Source organism: Sciurus vulgaris, assembly GCF_902686455.1.
Source record: "Sciurus vulgaris genome assembly, chromosome: 17".
NCBI classification, from domain to species: Eukaryota; Metazoa; Chordata; class Mammalia; order Rodentia; family Sciuridae; genus Sciurus; species Sciurus vulgaris.
In genome coordinates, this window is record NC_136478.1 from 62,428,735 (window position 1) to 62,447,375 (window position 18,641).

At 54.3% G+C, this 18,641-nt stretch overlaps 4 protein-coding genes across 5 annotated transcripts; all 4 read right to left on the bottom strand.

Annotated features, from left to right (window-relative positions):
• Positions 1-445: 445 nt before the first annotated feature.
• On the bottom strand, positions 446-2,880 carry CLDND2 (claudin domain containing 2). Its single transcript, XM_079120005.1, has 4 exons — positions 1,748-2,880; positions 1,245-1,385; positions 884-1,003; positions 446-642 (listed from the first exon to the last, which is right to left on the bottom strand). Exons 1-4 carry the CDS (start codon positions 1,914-1,916, stop codon positions 569-571), a joined length of 504 nt encoding a protein of 167 aa, XP_078976131.1. The 5' UTR covers positions 1,917-2,880; the 3' UTR covers positions 446-568.
• Positions 2,881-4,154: 1,274 nt separating this feature from the next.
• On the bottom strand, positions 4,155-5,271 carry NKG7 (natural killer cell granule protein 7). The gene is made up of 4 exons (XM_079120004.1): positions 4,889-5,271; positions 4,669-4,815; positions 4,452-4,586; positions 4,155-4,354 (listed from the first exon to the last, which is right to left on the bottom strand). Exons 1-4 carry the CDS (start codon positions 5,043-5,045, stop codon positions 4,296-4,298), a joined length of 498 nt encoding a protein of 165 aa, XP_078976130.1. The 5' UTR covers positions 5,046-5,271; the 3' UTR covers positions 4,155-4,295.
• Positions 5,272-8,726: 3,455 nt separating this feature from the next.
• LIM2 (lens intrinsic membrane protein 2) lies at positions 8,727-13,039 on the bottom strand. Its single transcript, XM_079117482.1, has 5 exons — positions 12,938-13,039; positions 12,512-12,692; positions 10,418-10,567; positions 9,231-9,365; positions 8,727-9,024 (listed from the first exon to the last, which is right to left on the bottom strand). The coding sequence occupies exons 2-5, from the start codon at positions 12,684-12,686 to the stop codon at positions 8,963-8,965; spliced, it is 522 nt and encodes a 173-aa protein (XP_078973608.1). The 5' UTR covers positions 12,687-12,692; positions 12,938-13,039; the 3' UTR covers positions 8,727-8,962.
• A 260-nt stretch (positions 13,040-13,299) lies between these two features.
• On the bottom strand, positions 13,300-15,130 carry LOC306647463 (piRNA-mediated silencing protein C19orf84). Of its 2 annotated transcripts, none has more exons than XM_079116834.1 (2): positions 15,041-15,130; positions 13,300-14,324 (listed from the first exon to the last, which is right to left on the bottom strand). In XM_079116834.1, exons 1-2 carry the CDS (start codon positions 15,076-15,078, stop codon positions 13,823-13,825), a joined length of 540 nt encoding a protein of 179 aa, XP_078972960.1. In that variant the 5' UTR covers positions 15,079-15,130; the 3' UTR covers positions 13,300-13,822. The 2 variants fall into 2 exon arrangements, with proteins under 2 accessions (XP_078972960.1, XP_078972959.1); XM_079116833.1 differs by having other exon boundaries at positions 13,300-14,330; positions 15,041-15,114.
• Positions 15,131-18,641: the final 3,511 nt, after the last annotated feature.

The following is an 18,641-nucleotide window of genomic DNA, read 5'->3' on the forward strand; positions in this document are numbered from 1 at the left end:
AAGGAGAGAGGCGGGACCTGGGGCTGGAGGGGAAAAGGACTTGGTGAAGGGGGCGTGGCGGGGAACTAGGGGAAAGGTTGCGCTGCGAGGACGTCCTCCGGCCTCTGAACTCTTCCGCTGTCCGGGGATACTCACTTCCCCGCCAGATCTCCCTTCTTCCTCCTCTCCAAATCGCCGTGCCCCTGTTCTACGCCTCGGAGTCCCCCCCGAGTGCGGCCGCGTTCTCTCCTTGCCGGCGTTTCCCGTCCCCTCCATATCTGCGTCCACCCGTCTCCACTTTCCCTCGGTGTTGTTGCCACACGCTTTCCATGCGCCCACGTCCCCTCATGGCTCCATTCCCCTGTGTCCTTTCCAGGTTCGTGTTTCCATATTCGTGTCCCCTCCTCCGCTTCCACATTCCCTGTAGGTCGTATTCTCAAGTCCTCCCTGAGCCTCTATACCCCCATGTCAGCGACCCCATGTCCGTGTTTCCCGTCCTCTTCATGTTCATGGCCCCGTGTCCCCCAGAAATTCACGTGGAGCCACGGCGCTAAAAGTCCTTCCTTTATTCTGTCCCAGGCAGATGCGGTCACAGGCACACGGGAAATCCACTGATGGCGTCGGTGCTTTGCAAGATCATGTCCGCCAGCAGAAAGCAGAAGCCTGGCGGGAGGGAGGGGAGCACAGGGCGGGTGGAGGAAGGTGGGCCCTGGGGCAGATGACCAGGCGGGCCCGGGGGACTGGTATTTGGGGTTCCAGGGCGTCTGTGCTGGATCTGCGGGAGTATGGAGTGGAGCGCGTTTGGAAGTCACTGTGGGGTTTCCCGGGAGAGTGGCTGGGGAGTCTCGGGGGTTGGGGGTCCTGTAGGCAGTCTCCGCCACCCTCATTCCACTGTCCAGGTTACCCGCGAGAATATAGAAGGGTAAAGCCAGCCATCCCAAAAAATAGGACCAGGAGAAGAAGACGTCGTCCTTCCATTCATTCTTCACCGTGTAGCCTACCAAGGCGATCAGCAGCAGCAGCCCTGGGCCACGCCCGCCCGCCAGGTAAGCGTGGCGGGGTGGGTTTACACCCAGGCGCCACCCAGGCCACACCCCTAAGAACCGCCCAGTCCGTGACCACGCCCTCCATCCTCGAAGCCCCGCCTCGAGTCCTTCCCCTTTAATTCCTCCCCCTCCAAATACCGTCACTTGGAGATTCTCGCCCAGCTCAAGCCCTTTAGTCACTCCCAGGTCCCCCCTCTGCTGGTGGCTGCTGCCTCTCACCGCTAAGAAAGAGTAAGGCGATCGTAGTCCGGGCCCGCAGCGGCTCGCCCTTGTGGCATGTAATCCGCATCCCCATCACCATGGCCACGACGCCGAAGCCAGCGGTCAGCACCATGCACGCCGCGGTTACGGCCAGTGTGGCTGAGGAGAGTGGGCCGCATCAGCCCGGAGCGGCAGCTACCCCTCCCGCGACAGCTTTGGTCGCAAGGTGGAGCTGTCCTGGCCACCACGTCCACCCGCCGAGAGCCCAGGTTTCCCGACCCGAGTCAGAACTTTGGTTGGGGACCTAGAGGTCACGTCGGGATGGGCAGTTAATATCATGGTGTAGTCCACAAGTGGGGGCCCACAGTGGCCTGAGTCATGGAAGGCAGCTGGATCTGGGCCTGGAGTGAAAGGGGCGGGGACCGGGGAACCTCGTCATGGGCCCAGCTATTGTGTCTGAGAGTGGGGGCTATCTCGTGGGCTCGCAAGTGTGGTCTGACATCTGGGAGGGCGGGCCTCACTCTGGCAGGGGATGTTGGAGCAGATGTTATTGATACATTCCTGCCACAGGCCACTGTGGCCCTGGTGGTGGCGGATCCAGTAGTTGGTGGCAGTGGACAGCACCGTGAGGACGTTGGCCAAGATGCTGAGCAAAGTGCCCCCGCTCTGAAGGCTCCGCTTCACCCCCATGCCACGGAGGCTGCTGCCAAGGACCGCACAGGCAGGATTGGCCACACCCCAGAGGCCCCCACTTCAGGATGTGCCCAGCACCCCAGCCTGGGATCCCCACTTCTGGGAACCTGAAGACCCCCTTCCTTCAAATCCCCCATATCCCGGGTCCCTCCCTTAGTAACTCTGCCCCTCTCCGCAGACCCTCATTCATCCATGCCCCAGCCTTCCTACTAGGGACTTGGAGACCTCCCCATGGAGGCCCCTGAGACCTTCACCCTAGGCCTCACAGCTCTGCTCCAGAACCTAACTTCCCAGGGATCTCCCACCACAGGTGGAATGCCCCTTCAGCCAGCCCAGTGTCCTTCCCACCCAAGTGACTCACACTCAGCTCCCTGGGGCTTCTTAGACTCAGAACCCAGCAGGGTGGGGGAAGGGAGACTGGGTCTCTGTGAGGCAGCCAGAGTTCCAGAACTCCCTCCCTCAGCAGCCATTTAAAGGGATAACCCCACTCCACACATTTCCACACACTGGCCAACAGCTCTCACAGAATGGTAGCTCAGTCAGACCACAGGTTTGGGGGTAGGGAAGCTTGAAAGCCACCACATGGGAGATCAGGTCCTTCTAGAAATTTCTCTTCCCTTGATATTCAGGGTGACCATGAGCTTGGGTCCACAGCAGCTCTCCAACTGTGTCCTCTCAGGCCCCATGCAGGCTCCGGACTCTGACACCTCCTCCCTGCCCTTGTCAATGCTGCTGTCCCCTGAGGCTTCACCCTGAACCTCTTTCCAGGTGGGCCTCTTTCCCCCAACTGACACCTGATGTTCTGAGAACAACCCAAAATCCACCTCCAACATCTTCTGAGACCCAGATGCCAGTCCTCACTGGCTCCTGGCTGTCCCCCGGGACCCCACACTCAACCACATCCCAATAGAGCTCAGAGGTTTCCTCCAAACTTGGGATGTACCCACCATCCCACCCAGTTCATCAGGCAGAGCCCTGGGCACTGTCCTGGTCCCTGAATCTGTCTGGGTCATGGCCCCTTTTCCATCTCGGGCCCTGATCCCGCTCAGACCCCACCCTCTTCCATCTGTGGCATTGCCTGTCTCCTGCTCCTGGCCTCGCTTCCATGTCTCCAGATGCATCTTTCTGGCACTTAGGGACACTGTCCCTCCCTTGCTCACAATTTTATCCTAACTCCCCATCACCCTCAGGAGAAAGCCCAGATCCCTGCAGATCCCACATGTTTCTCTGTCATCCCCCCCATTCCACATTCTGGCCACAGAATATGGTTCTCCATCCCCTGAAAACTTCTGGACTTTCTATTGCCTGCATCTCTGAGTCCCTCTGCCTAGAGATTACCTCCCCGTGGCCTCCAAGAAGTTCCTAAAAGCCTTTTCCCCCCAAAAGTTCATCTCTGCGCTTCTCCCATAGGGCTCCTCTTCCCTTCCTCACCCGCTTCCTCCCAGGGGTAAACCCAGGGCCTTGCACATGCTACCAAACATTCTACCATGGAGCTACATCCCCAGCTCCTTTTTAAATTTTATTTTGAGATGGTCTTGCTGAGTTTCCCAGGCTAGCCATGCACTTATGATCCTCCTGCCTCTGGCTCCAGAGTAGCTGGGGTTGCAGGCGTGCGCCACTTCACCCAGCCGGCCCAGGGTATCTTGTTCCTTGCCTTCCTTAGCCTCTGGCTTCTCCTGGCCTGTACCAACTGCTGGTCTTTCACTGCCTCCCCTCTTCCCACTTTGAGCCCTTGTTGGGCAGGAACTGGGTCTGGCTTATGTCAGTGTCCCCAGTATGGCCCAGCAAAGGAGAGAGAAGGGGGGAAGTTAGCTAAAGGGAAAAGGACACAGAAGAAAAGAGAAAGAAACAGGGAGAAAGAAAAGCACTGGAGCCAGGCGCAGAGGCGCACACTTATAATCGCAGCAACTCAGGAGGCCGAGGCAGGAGGGTCAAAACTTCCAGGCCAGTTTGAGCAGCTTAGTGAGGCCCTGTCTCAAAAGAAGAAAGAGCTGAGCTTGGTGGCGAACCCTGGGTTCAATCCCCAGTACCAGGAAAAAAAGAAAGAAAAGGAAAGTACTAGAGGAAGAAAGGAAGAGACAAACAGGGGACATATTGAGCCTGTACCCACTTAGGGCAAAAGCACCCTGCAGGCAGGTCTGGCCAGCTCTCACCCTCCCTGGACACACTGTCACCCACCATGGAGCCAAGGTGTAGCTGGCTTCTGTTTTGACTGAATTAATCTTGGGATAATCATTTCTCAGCAAACTTTTATTGAATGACTGAAGGGGAAAGGCAGGGTCGGAGGGATGAGGCAGTCAGGCATTCGTTCCTGCAGCTTCTGATGACACTTCAGAGAAGAGCGCCCCAGCTCATCCTGGTATCCTTGCCTTCCACTCACAAGGTTTCATAGTCAGGCTGCCGGGCATTACAGTGAGCGCCCAGACTCAGGACCCCTGGGGTTGCCAGAGAGATGTAAGCACTTCCTCCTGCCCCGCACCCTTGCTGTCCCCAGCTGGGCCCTCCCCCAGCTCCCCAGGGCTGGTTGGTTACCTGCACAAAGCCACAAGACCACTGAGACCCAGCCCAGGTAGAAGGACCAGGAGAAGAAGGTCTGGATCTGGGGATGTTGAGGCTGGACCCACCTCTCTCCTGTGTACACAGCCATGGCCACCACCATGGAGAGAACTGGGAGCAAGGAGCAGAGAGAGATGGCTCAGCCCTCTGGAGGAACTCACAGCCTCTGATGCCCAAGCCCAGCCCAGAATACCTGCAGCAAAGGATGCGGTGGTTGAGACCAGAGGGCCGCGGCCCGGGACAGACAAAGAAGGGATGCAGGACAGGACCAGGAAGCCCACAGAAATCAGGCCCCAGAGAGCAGTCAGGATGCAGAAGGTCTGTGTCACGTGGATATAGCCTGTTTGAAGATGGGACTTCTGAGTGTCCATTCCCCACTGGCCATCCTCCCGCAAGAGAGCCTCTCCCCTTACCTGCTACTGGGTCCTGAAGCCCTGTTGACCAGAGGCCTGAGTGAGCTGAGAAAGTGGGTCCCATGGCCACAAACCAAAAATTGGTGCTCAGAGCAACTAGGGAGGCTATCAGGCCCAGGGAGGCAGCAAGCAAGGCCAGGGACCGGCAGAGCTCCATGGGGCGAGTGCTGGGTTTCTGCGTTCCAGGGGATGAAAAGGTTGCGGACCAGGCTGCTGGCTTGGAGAGAGGAGGAGCTATGCACCCAAACTCCTGGGTCCTCTGAGCTCCCTAAGAAGCCAGCAAGCAGCAGGAGCCACTCGGAGCCTTGTGCAACCTCAGAGGAGGCCGGCTGTTTTCCCACAGTTCTCATCAGCTGACTTGCTGAGTTGCACATACGACCGAGCCCGCCCTCCCCTGCACGGCTGGGTTCCCTCCTGAAGGGTGTGGAGGGAGGGCACTGGGGGTGTCAGAGCATTGGTGGTTTAGCTGGTGGCTTGCAACTTGCGTCTTTGTCGCAGATTCTATACTGTGGAACCCTCAACACCAGAGATAGCTTCCTGGAAGGGGTGAGAAAGAGAGACTCGGGGGCCCAGAGGAGGTGACAGGTGGCCAATTAGGCTCCGGTGTGAGTTAAATGGGAGGGGAGTTGTGGCTGGAGGGGACAGTTGGGGGCTTGTCATGCTTTCCTGTGGTTTTGCAACCTCCTATTCTGGACAAGGAGGGCCCCAACTCCAGGGTCTCCACCAAAGGAAGGGACTAGTGGGGCTAGAACTCAAGGTCCAAGGGAGGGAAGAATGGACCAGAGCTCAGACTTCAGGTCCAGGGCTGAAATTTATACCCAGGGAAGAAAAATGGGGTGGAGAGCTAGGATTCTGAAAGGCTCGTGGGGAGGAAGACCTGCCCACATCCTCGTCCGATAAAGGAGAGGCAGCTCTGCTTGGTGGTGGGGCCTTCAGCAGGGGGCCGCGTTGGCAGGTGCCTGGACAGTGGGGGGGACAGGTCAGGGCAGAGCCCTTTGGCCTCCACATTGGGTCCTGGGCAACACCTCACCTGGGAGGCAAAAGCGTCACGGCCTGGGTGGAAGGCCCGAGAAGACCTCGTCCCCATGAAGTGAGTAATGGCCTGGAGGAGGAGGCTGGTCATGACGATGGACCAGAAATGTCCCAGGCCCCCTTCCCACACTCAGAGCCCCATCAGCGAGGCAAGTGGCTGCTCCTGAAAACGAGAACAGGCCCCCAGAGGAGGGTCAAGGTCACCGCAGGCAGTAGGGCCACCGCACACACACATTCTTGGACAGGGCTCTGGCAAGGAGCAGTCGGACAGGCTCCAGGAAGTCTGGGTCGCGGGTGGGTGGTGAGCTCAGCTGACCCCACCCTAACCCCAGTTCCAGCCCCGAACCCAGCCCCTCTTCATGCTTGACCCCAGTCCCACTCCAAACCCACCTCATCCTCATCCTCAAACTTAGCCCTATCCTCACTCCAGCCCCGGGTGCACACCCACTCCCCTCCCGGCCCCCATCTTCATCTCACCTCCAGGTCCAAGCCCACTCCCCGTTTCTCATTTCCCCAAGTGGGCGCCCCAACACCCAGGCCCGCATGCGCACACACAGGTGAGTTGCACCTGGCCCCAGCATGTCCCCATACACGTGGGTGTCCGAGGCTGGGCACACACACCTTGAGGCTGTGCAGGCAGATGGAGGTGAGCAGGAAGAGCGCAAAGGCAGGAGAGCCAAACCTGGCCTTGACCGGAGCTGCCCCACAGCTTCCATCTGCTTTCTCAAGGAGGTTGGTCTGGGGTGGCCAGAGGGGAAACCAGGCCTGTTCCGAAGCTTTCCTGAGAGTGCGTATGAGTTCCATGCTCGTCCACACTGTCCAAACTGCTGGTTTCCTTGGATCTCTACTAGTCTTGGCCAAGGGCTGCCAGTTTTTCTGAGTCTCCAGCTTTCTCCAGCCCTTTCCCACCTCTTCAGGATGGGGAACTTCTTCGTAGCCTCCAGTCACTAAGAACACCCACCCAGCATGGTCACTCCAGGGGTCTCCTGTGAGGATCTGCTCAACCCTGAGGCCCTCCCAGCCACACAGAGAGCTGCTCTTCACTCTGTTGGTATTGATTCTGTCTTCAGAGCAGATGCCCCCATCTCAAGTCACAAGGCTCCCCCACATCCAAGACCCTCCCCCCACACCTCACACCTCTACCCCAGTTCCAGGGACCTCCTTTATTTGGCACGATCCAAAGTGTCTCTCCTTCCACTACCTTCCACATGTTTTTTTTTTCAGATGTCAAGAAGCCTCAGGCAAGAATAAGATCTTACTGACTTAGAGGCCTATAGTTGGGAATATAGCATCGCACAAGGCATACAGGACCCTGATCATCCATGAACCTACATTATATCATATGTCCAGCTAAAGAAGTGAATGCTGGCACCTGAGGACTTGAGGCAGAGGAATGATGTGATTTGAATTGTGTTTTCACAAAACTGCACATGAATGCTGTGCATAGTAGATTCTGCAGGGGTTACAGAGGAGAGGCCAGGAGCAGGAGGCTGCCTGGGAGGCTGTGGCATTGTCAGCGGGGAGATGATGCAGGCTTGCACCAGGTGGGAACTGTGGATGAACAAGAAGGAGCCAAAATACAGATACATTTTTAAAGGTAGAGTCAACATTATTTGCTCATAGATCAGATGTTGGATGTGACAGAAAGAAGGGCTAAGAGCTGGGTGTGGTGGCTGACGCCTGTAATCCCAGCAACTCCGGAGTCTTAGGCAGGATGATCTCAAGTTTGAGGCCAGCCTCAGCAACTTAGTGAGACCCTGTCTCTCAAAATACACATAAAAAGGACTGGGGATGTGCTCAGTGGTTAAGTGTTCCTGGGTCCAATCCCTGGTACAAAAAAAAAAAAAAAAAAAAAAAAAAAAGGATTGGTGATCAACAATGTTTTTGTCTTGAGCAGCTGGATAAAAATGGAATTTTCATTTTTTAGAAGGGGAGACCAAGAGAGGAGCACTTACGGGTGAGAGAGAGAGAGAGAGAGAGAGTGAGAGAGAGAGAGAAAGATCAGGAACTTATTTTTAGACCTGTGACATTTGAGATGTCTCTTCTTTTCAAGTGGAAATTTTGAGTAAGTAGCCAGAGATCTGATTCTGGAGTTATAGCATTATTATTACCCAAGTAAGCCCTTATAAATATGATTACCGGAATAAGTCTCAGTATTCTGCGTACACAGGCCCCAATACATTATTATTACAGAAGGCCTCAGCTGCCATTATTATCAGAGGAAGCCTCTATAAATACAGTATTGTTTTTTGAGGAGTACCCAATAAATAATATGTTAGGGAATAAGCTTCTATTCATATAACATTTATTAGCATAGGCTGTAATAAATATTCTTATTATTAGAATCCACCTTGCTAACTAGTCTTATTATCTCTTGATAGGCATCAGTAGGTCTCCTGTGGTTGGCATCTGTTTATTGAATGAGCTAATGAACGAGTGAATGAAGAGCCGTCAAGGTCATGAACGGTGCAAGCTCAGAGTGTGGTGTTTCTAGTTGGAGGGGCCCCTGCCAGGAGCGGAGAGGAAACTAGGGAGACCCCAGGAACTGGGAGTGGCTGGGCAGGAGGCTGTTTTCTCTCTCATCTTTTCATTTATCCTATTATCGGACACATCCATTCCTAGAGGGTGAACTGGCCTAACTCCCGGGTGGGACCCTGGATTTATCTCTATCCCCAACCCTACGAAATGGAGAGGGCCCCATTGTGGAAATGGAGCATCCCCCACCTCGCACCCACCCACGACACTCTTCCACCTCCAAAGATTCACACTGCGATAGTTTCACATCAGTTTTATTAGACCCCAAAATGCCGCTCTAAAGCATGTTCTGTTTCTCTAACAACCGCCTGGCAGGTTGGGGCCTGGGTCTCCTCCACTCCCTGCCACCAGGCCCTGTTCTTTCTCCTTCCTCCTCAGGACACAGGAGTCAGGGGCCCCTGCCCACAGTCAGGGACTAACTTCCCTCATCCCCCCAGGAACCAGGATTTCAGGTCCCCAGACCCGCTCCTCTCCAGCGACCTCATTTTAACTGGGCAGCCGTCGGGCTCAGCGGGGCGTGGACAGGCGGCGGCACTCGTGCATGCGGTAGGCACACATGTAGAAGATCCCTGCGAGAAGGGATCCCAGTGGACCCTCAGGCCCCTCCTAAGCCCCCACGCCCCTTCCCTCCTTCCCTCAGTGGCCACAGCCCCTAGGCCCCTCAAGCCTGGATCTGCCTGCAGATTAGTGCTGTGGGGTGTGTGAGGGACACCCTGTCATCTTGCCCCCCAGAGTGCCCCCCAGACTTCAACTGTCCCACCCAGTGCCTCGGTACCTGCAAAGAAGGTCATGAGCAGGGCCACCCAGCCCAGGATGTACGACCAGGAGAAGCGCCAGTCCCCAAAGCGGCGTCCTAGGAAGCTGACCGTGACTCCCGTGTAAATGGCCAAGGCCAACAGGACGAAGAGGGCTGGGGAGAGAGGGTGGTGAGGACGGCCCTGGAGGATGGGGCATGGGGTGGGCAGGGGGCTGCTGCTGGGGGCGGGGCAGAGGCCAGGGAAGGCAGGATGGGGCAGGGAGAAGGCTGCCCTTGGGTTGGGCAGTGAGGGTGAAGGTATCTGGAGGATTCGGTGGGTGGGGCGTTCAGCACCGGAGGGAGGTTGGGAGGGAGGTTTAATCCCTGAAAGTCCCTGATTTACAGAACATTGTCATTCCTGAGTCCCCAGGGGCTACACTGGAGTTTGCATCCATCCCTGAGATGACTTAGGAAGCTGGTCACCAGGAAGGCCTAGTGGGAGCTCTGACCCAGCTCCTTGGTCAACGCGACCCCTGGGGAGCCACAGGGTGGGCAGCTGGAAGTCAGGCTCCACCCACGGCCAGGGCTTCTGTCAAGCAAGCCTGTTAAGGAAACTGAAACGGATGCAAATGCACCGTGACCTCTCATCTGCCTGGTCCTGCTGTAAGCAGAGCACTTTCCTGAGTTCTACGAGTTACCCCAATATATACAGATTTTTTTTTGCGGTCATGGGGATTGAACCCAGGGTCCTCTATCACTGAGCTGCATCCCCAGCTCCCACCCACCTATTTAAATTTTAATTTTGAGACAGGGTCTGGCTAAGTTGCCCATGCTGGCCTTGAACTTGTGATCCTCCTGCCTCGGCCTCCCCAGTCACTGGGATCACAAGCATGTGCTGCTCCTCCCTCTAATACACTTTTGAACCCAAGTGGGCCTCAGGGACCCCTGAATTTGTAGTCATCTGGTCAGAAGTGCGGTTGGCCTGAGGACCCTCCTTGCAGCCGCAGCCGGAGGCTGTGACCCTAACCTGTGGAGTCCAACGCTAACTCTGGGGGGTTAGGCCGGAATTAAAGTGCACGGCTTGGCGTCAGATGATAATACTGGAATTAGAAACGAGCGTTCTCAGTCGAGGGGGACTGTTAAAAAAGCAGCTGGTTTGGGGAAGGGGTCGAGATCAGGGGGCAGGGTTGAGAATGCGCACACGGGAGCGGGGCGGGCACACTCACTGGAGGCGAAAAACATGATGCCCGCCGAGAAGGGCCGGGACAGGCGGGTGAAGGCGGACTGCTGCGCGAAGGCCAGGATGCCCATGACGATGCCGGAGGTGGCGCACAGCGCAGAGAGGATCATGAAGGCCCGGGTGGCATTCCAGTAGGCTGTGGGAACACCCCAGGTCACTCCCATGCTGCTCTAGTGGGGCGCTGCTACCCCTGGACGCACGCCTCACCCTCTGGGGCAGCCCACTCAGCTCCCCTCGGCTGCTCTGCAAACGCCTTCCTTTTCACCTGGCAAGCTCCCACTCATCCTCCAAAGCCCATCTCTCAAGACTCCTCCGAGAAGCTTCCTTCGCCTCCCGGGCATGGCGCTCATCCGCTGCTCAGGGTTGTGATTTCTCCCTGAGGACCGGGACTGTGTTGAGTCTCGCCATAAACAACCTCAGCACAGGTTTGGTTTGCACACGGGTCTGGAGAAACGTTTGTTGAAGGAATGAATGAGCACGGATCCTCCCCGCCCTCCTGCTCGGCCATCTCCGCTCCCTCTCACAGGGCTCTTTTCCACGTCCCTGGGCCCTGGCTCATCTCCGGGAAGTCCTATTCATTTGCTGTCCCCTGGTTCACCACGACTGTCTCTTCCCACCACGTTCTCAGCTCTCTGAAGACAGGGCTTGCTACCAGAGTCCTAGTACTGCCTCCCATGCCTCATCTTCCACGCAGCAAGTGGGCTGGGTCAAGTGCTCCTGCTCTTCAATTTTGGGAGCAGATTACAGCAGATGAGCAAGTCAAGTCAGCTGTTTCAGCAGACACCCGAGAATCCATGGAAGTGATGGTCCCTGGTCTCACGGCCCTAAGGATGTCGAATGAACTGATGGCCCCCACCAAGCCTGGCAGGGAGGTCCCTCCGGGAGGTCCCCCTCTGAAGCAGGAGGGAAGGGAGGGGTCACAAAGGGTCGGCCACAAGTGAGAAGCACGTGTGGCGTCAGGCAGAGGAGTCCTCGGAGCTGGCAGCCGTGACATCGCTTCGCACCACTCCCCACCTTAGCATGTCCCCCAGCAATGGGCCCTGGGCCACCCCTCCTGAGGCTGAGTCAGTGAGGGGTCTGCGGAATCTCCCTGCACTGGAGGATTTGGCAAGGATGCGCTCCTCCTCGCAGCCCCTCAGTGTGACTGTTCAAGGTCAAAGCTCTCTATTCACACATCCCCTTCTCTGCCCTCCTGGTGTTGCTGGGAGACAGCAGGGACTTAACCCCTGTAAAGTGCTAAGACTAGCACACAGGACACAGTAAGCACCCAATAAATGCAGGCTGCTACTATTACCACTATTAGTAATGCACAATATAGTATTAGTTAAGTAATATATTAACTATTATGATATATTATACATGATATGTATTATTTATTATATTGTATACATTACAAATATATCAAATGCAATATATTGAGACCATTTGGTATGCATAATATACATTATATAATTTATTGATATGGTAGACTATATATTCCATGTAATATACTATACATCTCTCTGTGTGTATATAAAACATGGCCTGACATGCAGTAAGTAATGAAAAGTACATCATCCAGTATTCAGCACACATACAGCTTCTGTGCCTCCCAGGCCATAACATGGTTACTGGTCCACAGTAGATATTTATTTTATTATTATTGGTACCAAGGATTGAACCTAGGGGTGCATAACCACTGGGCTACAATCCTCAACCCTTTTTTATTTTTAGACAGGGTCTTGCTAATTTGCTGAGGCTGGCTTCGAACTTGCCATCCTCCTGCCTCAGCCTCCCGAGCCTCTGGGATTACAGGATGCACCACTACTCTGCCCAACTCATAGCACCTATTTATAAAATGCTGTTCAGGCAACCGCAGCTCCAACTGCTGTGCCTGACACCTCCTTTTTGTTTCAGGAAATGCCATCTCCCCAGCCTAACCTTCAAACTAGTATATCCTGTTCCTGCAGCTGGAAAACAATCCTGAAATCCTGATTCTGCCCTTTCCATGCCAAGTGGCCTTGGGTTGGTCCCTTTCCCTCTAAGCCCCGAGGCTCTCCCTCTGGAACACCCCACCGTGTGGCTCTGGCCCAGGGCTCACCGATGCTCTCCGTCTGCAGGTAACACTTGTTGCCCAGGCAGTATCGCCACAGGCCCTGGTGGGCGAAGGACCCTGACAGCCGGTACTGCATCCAGTGATCCGTTGCTGTGGCCACCACCAGGAGGATGGTCCCCACCCACGCACAGAAGAGGCCGCCACCCATGAAGCTGTACATGGTGATCTGTAGGGAAGGGGAGAGATGGGGCTGGGAGATGAGCTCCTGGGTGCTGGTGGAGGAAGGGAATTGGGGTGGAGGGGCTGGGGCCTGGGACCCCTGAGTCCTGTGGGAAGGAAGCTGGAGTGTGGGCTCCCGGAGAGAAGCAGGCGGGGGGCCTGGATTCCTGGGTCCCAGGGAAGGAGGGGGCTGGGAGCTCAGGCCCCTGGGTCTGGGGGGATGGGGCTGCAGGTCCCATGCCCGATGCCTACCTGAGCGGCAGAGCCTGCTCTGAGCCCTTCTTCTGCCACAGCCCCTCTGTGCACACTGAGCCGAGCCAGGGTGCCGGTCCGCCGGTCCCTCTGCCCCGTGCATCCCCCAAATCCCTTAAGCCTCCCTACACAATGGCCCCATGGCCCAGCAGCTTCCAGCAGGCAGAAGTGCAGAGGTGGCAGAGGCCCCGAATAGAATTTGCTGAAGCAGGGATCCAGGTGGCTCCCACCCCAGCAGCCCCTGGCCCCACTGGCCACTCTCTGTGACCCTCCCTGGACCCTACTCCTCTCACAGCACCCACAGGGCTAGCCCGAGCTGCATGCGTACACAATATACTGAGACGAAGCACAGTCTTCCGTTTATTGTTCAAGCAGGGCACCCACCCTGAGCAGCAGGGAACAGTGCTGGGGGTACAGATGTCTGTGGATGGAGTTAAACAGGGGCGGGGGGCACACAGGGCATGGGGCTGGGAAGGAAGGCCGAGAATAGGCTGGGGCTGGGGACAGGGGTGGGAAGGAGTAGGCCTGGGGACAGGTATGGAGGGGTGGAGAGGCAGGTGGGAAGGGTTATGGAACTCGGAATGGCCTGGGAATGCTGGAGGAGCCCTGGGTGCTGAGAGTGAGCTCAGAGTTGCAGCTGTAGTTGGGGATGGTGCAGTGGGTGGGACAGAGGCCATGCAGCGGGCAGGCATGGATCCAGGCATGGATGTGAGGTCCAGGTTCAGGGCTTTTCCTGACTTGGGAGCCTAAGACAGGTCCCAGATTCACCATGAGGCTCACAGGTTTGGGGGCGGGAGGTTTTATATAGGATGCTAAGGGCTTAGGTCACTCTGGGCTCCAGGGAAAAAACCGTGGGTGACCAAGTGCTGGACACTTCCCTGGGTCCTAATACTCTGTCTCCCAGTCCTCTGCAGCAGGTGTCGGGTCCAGGGGTGGCTCCTTCTTCCCATCCTGGGCCAGCCGGGTGGGTGGTGATGAAGATGTCATCGGTGGGGTCTTGGGACCAGCCCAAGGGCCCCCTGCCCTGTCCCTTTCTGGCTGCTCAGCTCTCCCAAGGCCCCATCTTGAATGGCCCTGGCCCCGGGCAGGCCTGCGAACTTCCCACCCTCCGCGCCCCCTGGGTGGCCTCTTGGCTATGCCTGGCTGCGTGTGGCATGCCTGAGGGGTGCAGGAGCAAGAGGGGAAGGACTTCTGGAGGCTGTAGGCCCCCATCAGGGCACTGTGCAGGAGGTAGGAGAGGGCATCCAAGCGGATGGGGACAGTAACAGAGGCCACCTGCTCAGGAAGCCCCAGGTGGGCTGGGTCTGGGGTGCCCAGGAGCGAGGGTGGCAGGGCTGGGATGGGCACAGGGGGCCACCCCTCAGCCCCAGGTGACAGGTTGGGCAGGCTGTTCCTAGGAGGACAAGAAGACAGGTCAGTGTGTCTCACCGTCTCTGCACACCTCCTCCTATGGCTGGGCAGCCTCTGCACCACCAGGAGTCCACCTCTGACTTCCTCACACCCCTCCCCAATTCTTTCTCTTTGTTCCCGCTCTTTCCTTACAGAGAGGGGCACAACTCTGCCATGAATACTCAGTTCTGACTCAAGGTTGCCTCGCTCACGGTGCTTCCCATTTGAACCTGCATTTTACACATCAAAGATGGCCCTGGAGGGCTGGGGATATAGCTCAGTGGTAGAGCACTGGCCTAGCATGCCAGAGTCCCTGGGTTCAATGCCCAGCACTGAAGCGAGGTGGGAGAACTTCAGCGGGATCAAAGGAGAGTATTTAAGGCTGAGTCTGGTGGTGCTCAATAAATGTGGACACTTATTTTTTCTCAGCCCTATGGCTGCACAAACGCCTTCAAGTCTCCAGGTACCTTCTTGGAAATTCTTTGACGAATATCTATTTCTAGCCCTCTCCCCATTTCTAAGTATCTGGCTCGACACTGTCGCCAAGATCCCCTAAGATCCTGTTTCTGTGAGGCGGTACCCTACACGCTCCCAGCACCAGGGCACCACACCTGATACTCGCTCCGGGTCTGTTCAGCCCCAACCCCTCCGACTTTCTCGGACCCCTCTTCTCTCTGGGTCGCTATCGCTTTCTTGGGGGTCTTTGTCTCTCACCCGTCGGATCCAGCTGCTCCGTTCTTTAGCTTTTCCATCTCACAGGAGGCTCTTCTAGCAACTTCGCCTAGATCCTTCCAGGCCCTGGGACGGAGGGGAGGGGCCTGGGAAGGAGGAGGCGGGGCTCCGGCCGAACGCAGAGCTGGGGCGGCGCTCGCGGGGCGCGGAGCGGTGCGGGACCCCCGGATCTAGTTTCTCGCGTGCGCACAGCCCCCTCCTCCCGCAGACTCGGGGCCCTCCCCACTTCCCCCTCTCTGTTTCTGCCTGTGCCCTCAGGACAATTCTTGAGAACTACCTGGACATTTTAGGGAACACTGGACATTTGGACACTCCCCGGGCCAAGGGGATACTAGATGGTGGGAACCTTAGCCGCTCAGGGCTCTGGATTCCATTCTGTGCGGTCCCTGACTGACTTTGTGACCTTAGGTCTTCCTCTTCGCTTTGCCTCAGTTTCCGCATCTGAGAACTCGGGCTCATGTTAGCACACAGGTTCTTGAGAGGCTCTGGTGGTGTCTCGTACTACTGCGTGGGCAAAGCCCTACACACCGTCTGAGCAGACGTCAGTCTGGAGTCAATGAGATGGACTCCTTGTGGGTTGTCCTGGTAGTATTTTGTTGAGAAGTAATCGTCATTCTCTCCGTGCATTTAAGATTTATTCATTCAGTTCCTGCTGGGTGCTGGGCTCCTGGCTGAGAGCTGGGGACAAAATAGATGTAGCCACTAATCCAGAAATGGCATGCTTGTGAGAGAGAAGGACAAGACATAAATAGTACATTTTTTGTAAAAATAATTACCTGAAGATGTAAAGTCAGGGCACGGCGATGTTTAGATATGGTACTGAGGTAGTGCTACGGTAGGAAGGCACCAGAAGACCCGGAGGTTGGACGTTCCTGATGGGGGGGAGAGCCAGGATAACATTTGCAGGACTGGAAAAGAGTGAGCTACAAGGAAGGATATATATACATATGACCCTTAACCCTTTTTGCTTAACATAATGGACATCCATTTTCCTGCAAATTCCATAATTTAATTTTTCTTTATGGCTGCATAAAACTCCATTGTGTGTATATGCTACATTTTCTTTATCCATTCTTCCATTGATGGACACCTAGGCTGGTTCCATGGTTTGGCTATTGTGAATTGTGCTGCTATAAACATGGGTATGCATGTGTCATTGTAATATGATGACTTTAATTCTTCAGGATAAATACTGAGGAGTGGTCTAGCTGGGTCATATGGTGGTTCCACGCCTAGTCTTTTGAGGAACCACCATACTTATTTCCATAGTGGTTGTACTAATTTACAATCCCACCAACAATGTAAAAGTGTTCGTTTTTCTCCACATCCTCTGCACATTTATTATTTGTATTCTTGATGACTGCCATTCTGACTGGTTTAAGATGAAAGCTCGATGTAGTTTTGATTTGCATTTCCCTCATTGCTAATGATATTGAACATTTTTTCATATATTTGTTGGTTATTTGTATTTCTTCCTTTGAAAAGTGTCTAATTCACTTGTACATTTATTAATTAGGTTTTTTACTTTTTGGTGTCAAGCTTTTTGAGTGCTCTATATATTCTAGATATTAATCCTCTGTCGGAAGAGTAAGTAGCAAAGATTTTCTTCCATTCTGTAGATTATTTCTTCACATCCCAAATTGTTTCCTTTGCTGTGCAGAATTTTTAAAAATTTGATACCATCCCATTTATTTACTCTTGATATTATTTCCCGAGCTTTTAGGGATCCTATTGAGAAAGCCATTGCCTATGTCTAGGTGCTGGAGTGTTGACCTTCCATTTTCTTCTAGCAGTTACATAATTTCTAATTCCTAGGTCTTTGATCCATTTTGAGTTGATTTTGTGTAGTGTGAGAGATCAGGGTCTAGTTTTATTCTTCTACCACCAGTTGTCCCAGCTCCATTTGTTCAAAAAGCTTTCCTTCCAATATCTGTTTTTGACATCTTTGTCAAGGATCAGATGACCCAAGATGTGTGGGTTTGTCTCTGTGTTTTCTATTTTGTATCATTGGTCTATGTGTGTTAGATCTGTCTTAATGCATAGTATGAACTCACTTAATCTTTATTTCACAGATGACCAAACTGTACCTCAGCCTAAAGTCACAGAGGTACTATGTGGCCCAGCTGGAATTTGAACCCAGAAACCTGGACCTAAAGTCTGTGCTTTTAATCTCTGTTAAAAGATGACCCAAGATGCAGTCAGATTGTATAGGATCTTATAGGCAGCAATGAATATTTTGGGCTTTTTCCTTTTTCTTCTTTTTGTGATGCTAAGGATTGAACGCAGGACCTCATGCATGCGAGACAAGTGCTATACCACTGAGTTACATTCCCAGCCCCTCTATTTTTTAAATTGTAAGAGTATTGAAAAACTGAACATTTGTAAGCAGAGGTATGATGTAACTTGGTTATTTTTGTTTGTTTGTTTTTGAATACTGGGATTGAACCCAGAGACACTCCACTACTGAGCCACACCCCCAGCTCCAGCCCTTTTTTATTTTGAGACAGGGTCTGGTTAAGTTGCCCAGGCTGGCCTCAAACTTGTGATCTCCTACCACAGCCTTGTGAGTCACTGGGATTACAGATGTGCATCCCTGCACCCGCTTCGTTTAAGAGCACTTTCATGAAATTTGGAGAACAGATTGTGGTGGAAAGCAAGAGTGGAAGCAGAAAGTCTAGGGAGGATGCTGCTGTCCTCTAGGAGAGGTGTGAGGGCAGTTCCAAGAAGGGCGAGGGTACTGGAGATGGAGAGATGGAAATGGATTTGAGGTGTATTTGAAGGAAGGGATATTACGATGTGCTGCTGGACTGCCAGGTGGGTAAGAGGAATCAAAGATAATGCAGTTTCAGCCTGGCAGCCCCTTTTAATGTGAATTTTTACAAAAAGTCCACTCATCCCACTTTAAGGATAAGAAGTCCCAGGTCAGGGTGACCTGACCCTTTGCCAGATGACACCGAGTGGTTGGAGTAGAAAGATTTTTATCATGAGGCTTGACTTCCTTTGTCCTGGAAATGGATGAAAACCGGATCTCCAGATTTCAAGTCTGGATCTATCCATCTGGATACCTCATTTGCCAAAGAAGCATCTTATTCCTATACAAGGCTCAGAAATAAGAGCTTGAATCGCTGCTCCACACTTACAAGTGCGTGACCTCGAGCAAGCTGTTAAAGCTCAGTAGGTTTCTTCGCGAGATAGCACTTGGTGTCCAGTTCTTAATGGCACTGGTTTTTTATTGCTTCTCCTATTCATGTGATCAGGATCGACTACACTTGGAACCAGAGGTCCATTTTCTTTTACCCTGTACTTGGCCCTTTAAGGTTCGCTCCCCGCCCTTGCCCGACCGGCTACAAGAGCGGAGGCTGGACCTCGGGTCACTTTAGGAAATGCCGGTAAAAGGCAGCTTCCGAAAATGACAGTAAATTCTGAAAAGGGACAGATCGACGCATGCGGCTGGGTAGTGCAGGCTGCGGATTTACCAGGAAATGAGGCAGCGCTTGCTTATAGCCCCGCCCACCCCTGTTACGTACGCAGTGCTAGCCACGCCCCCGTCCCATCTCTGATTGGCCGGAGAGCCGGGAGGAGT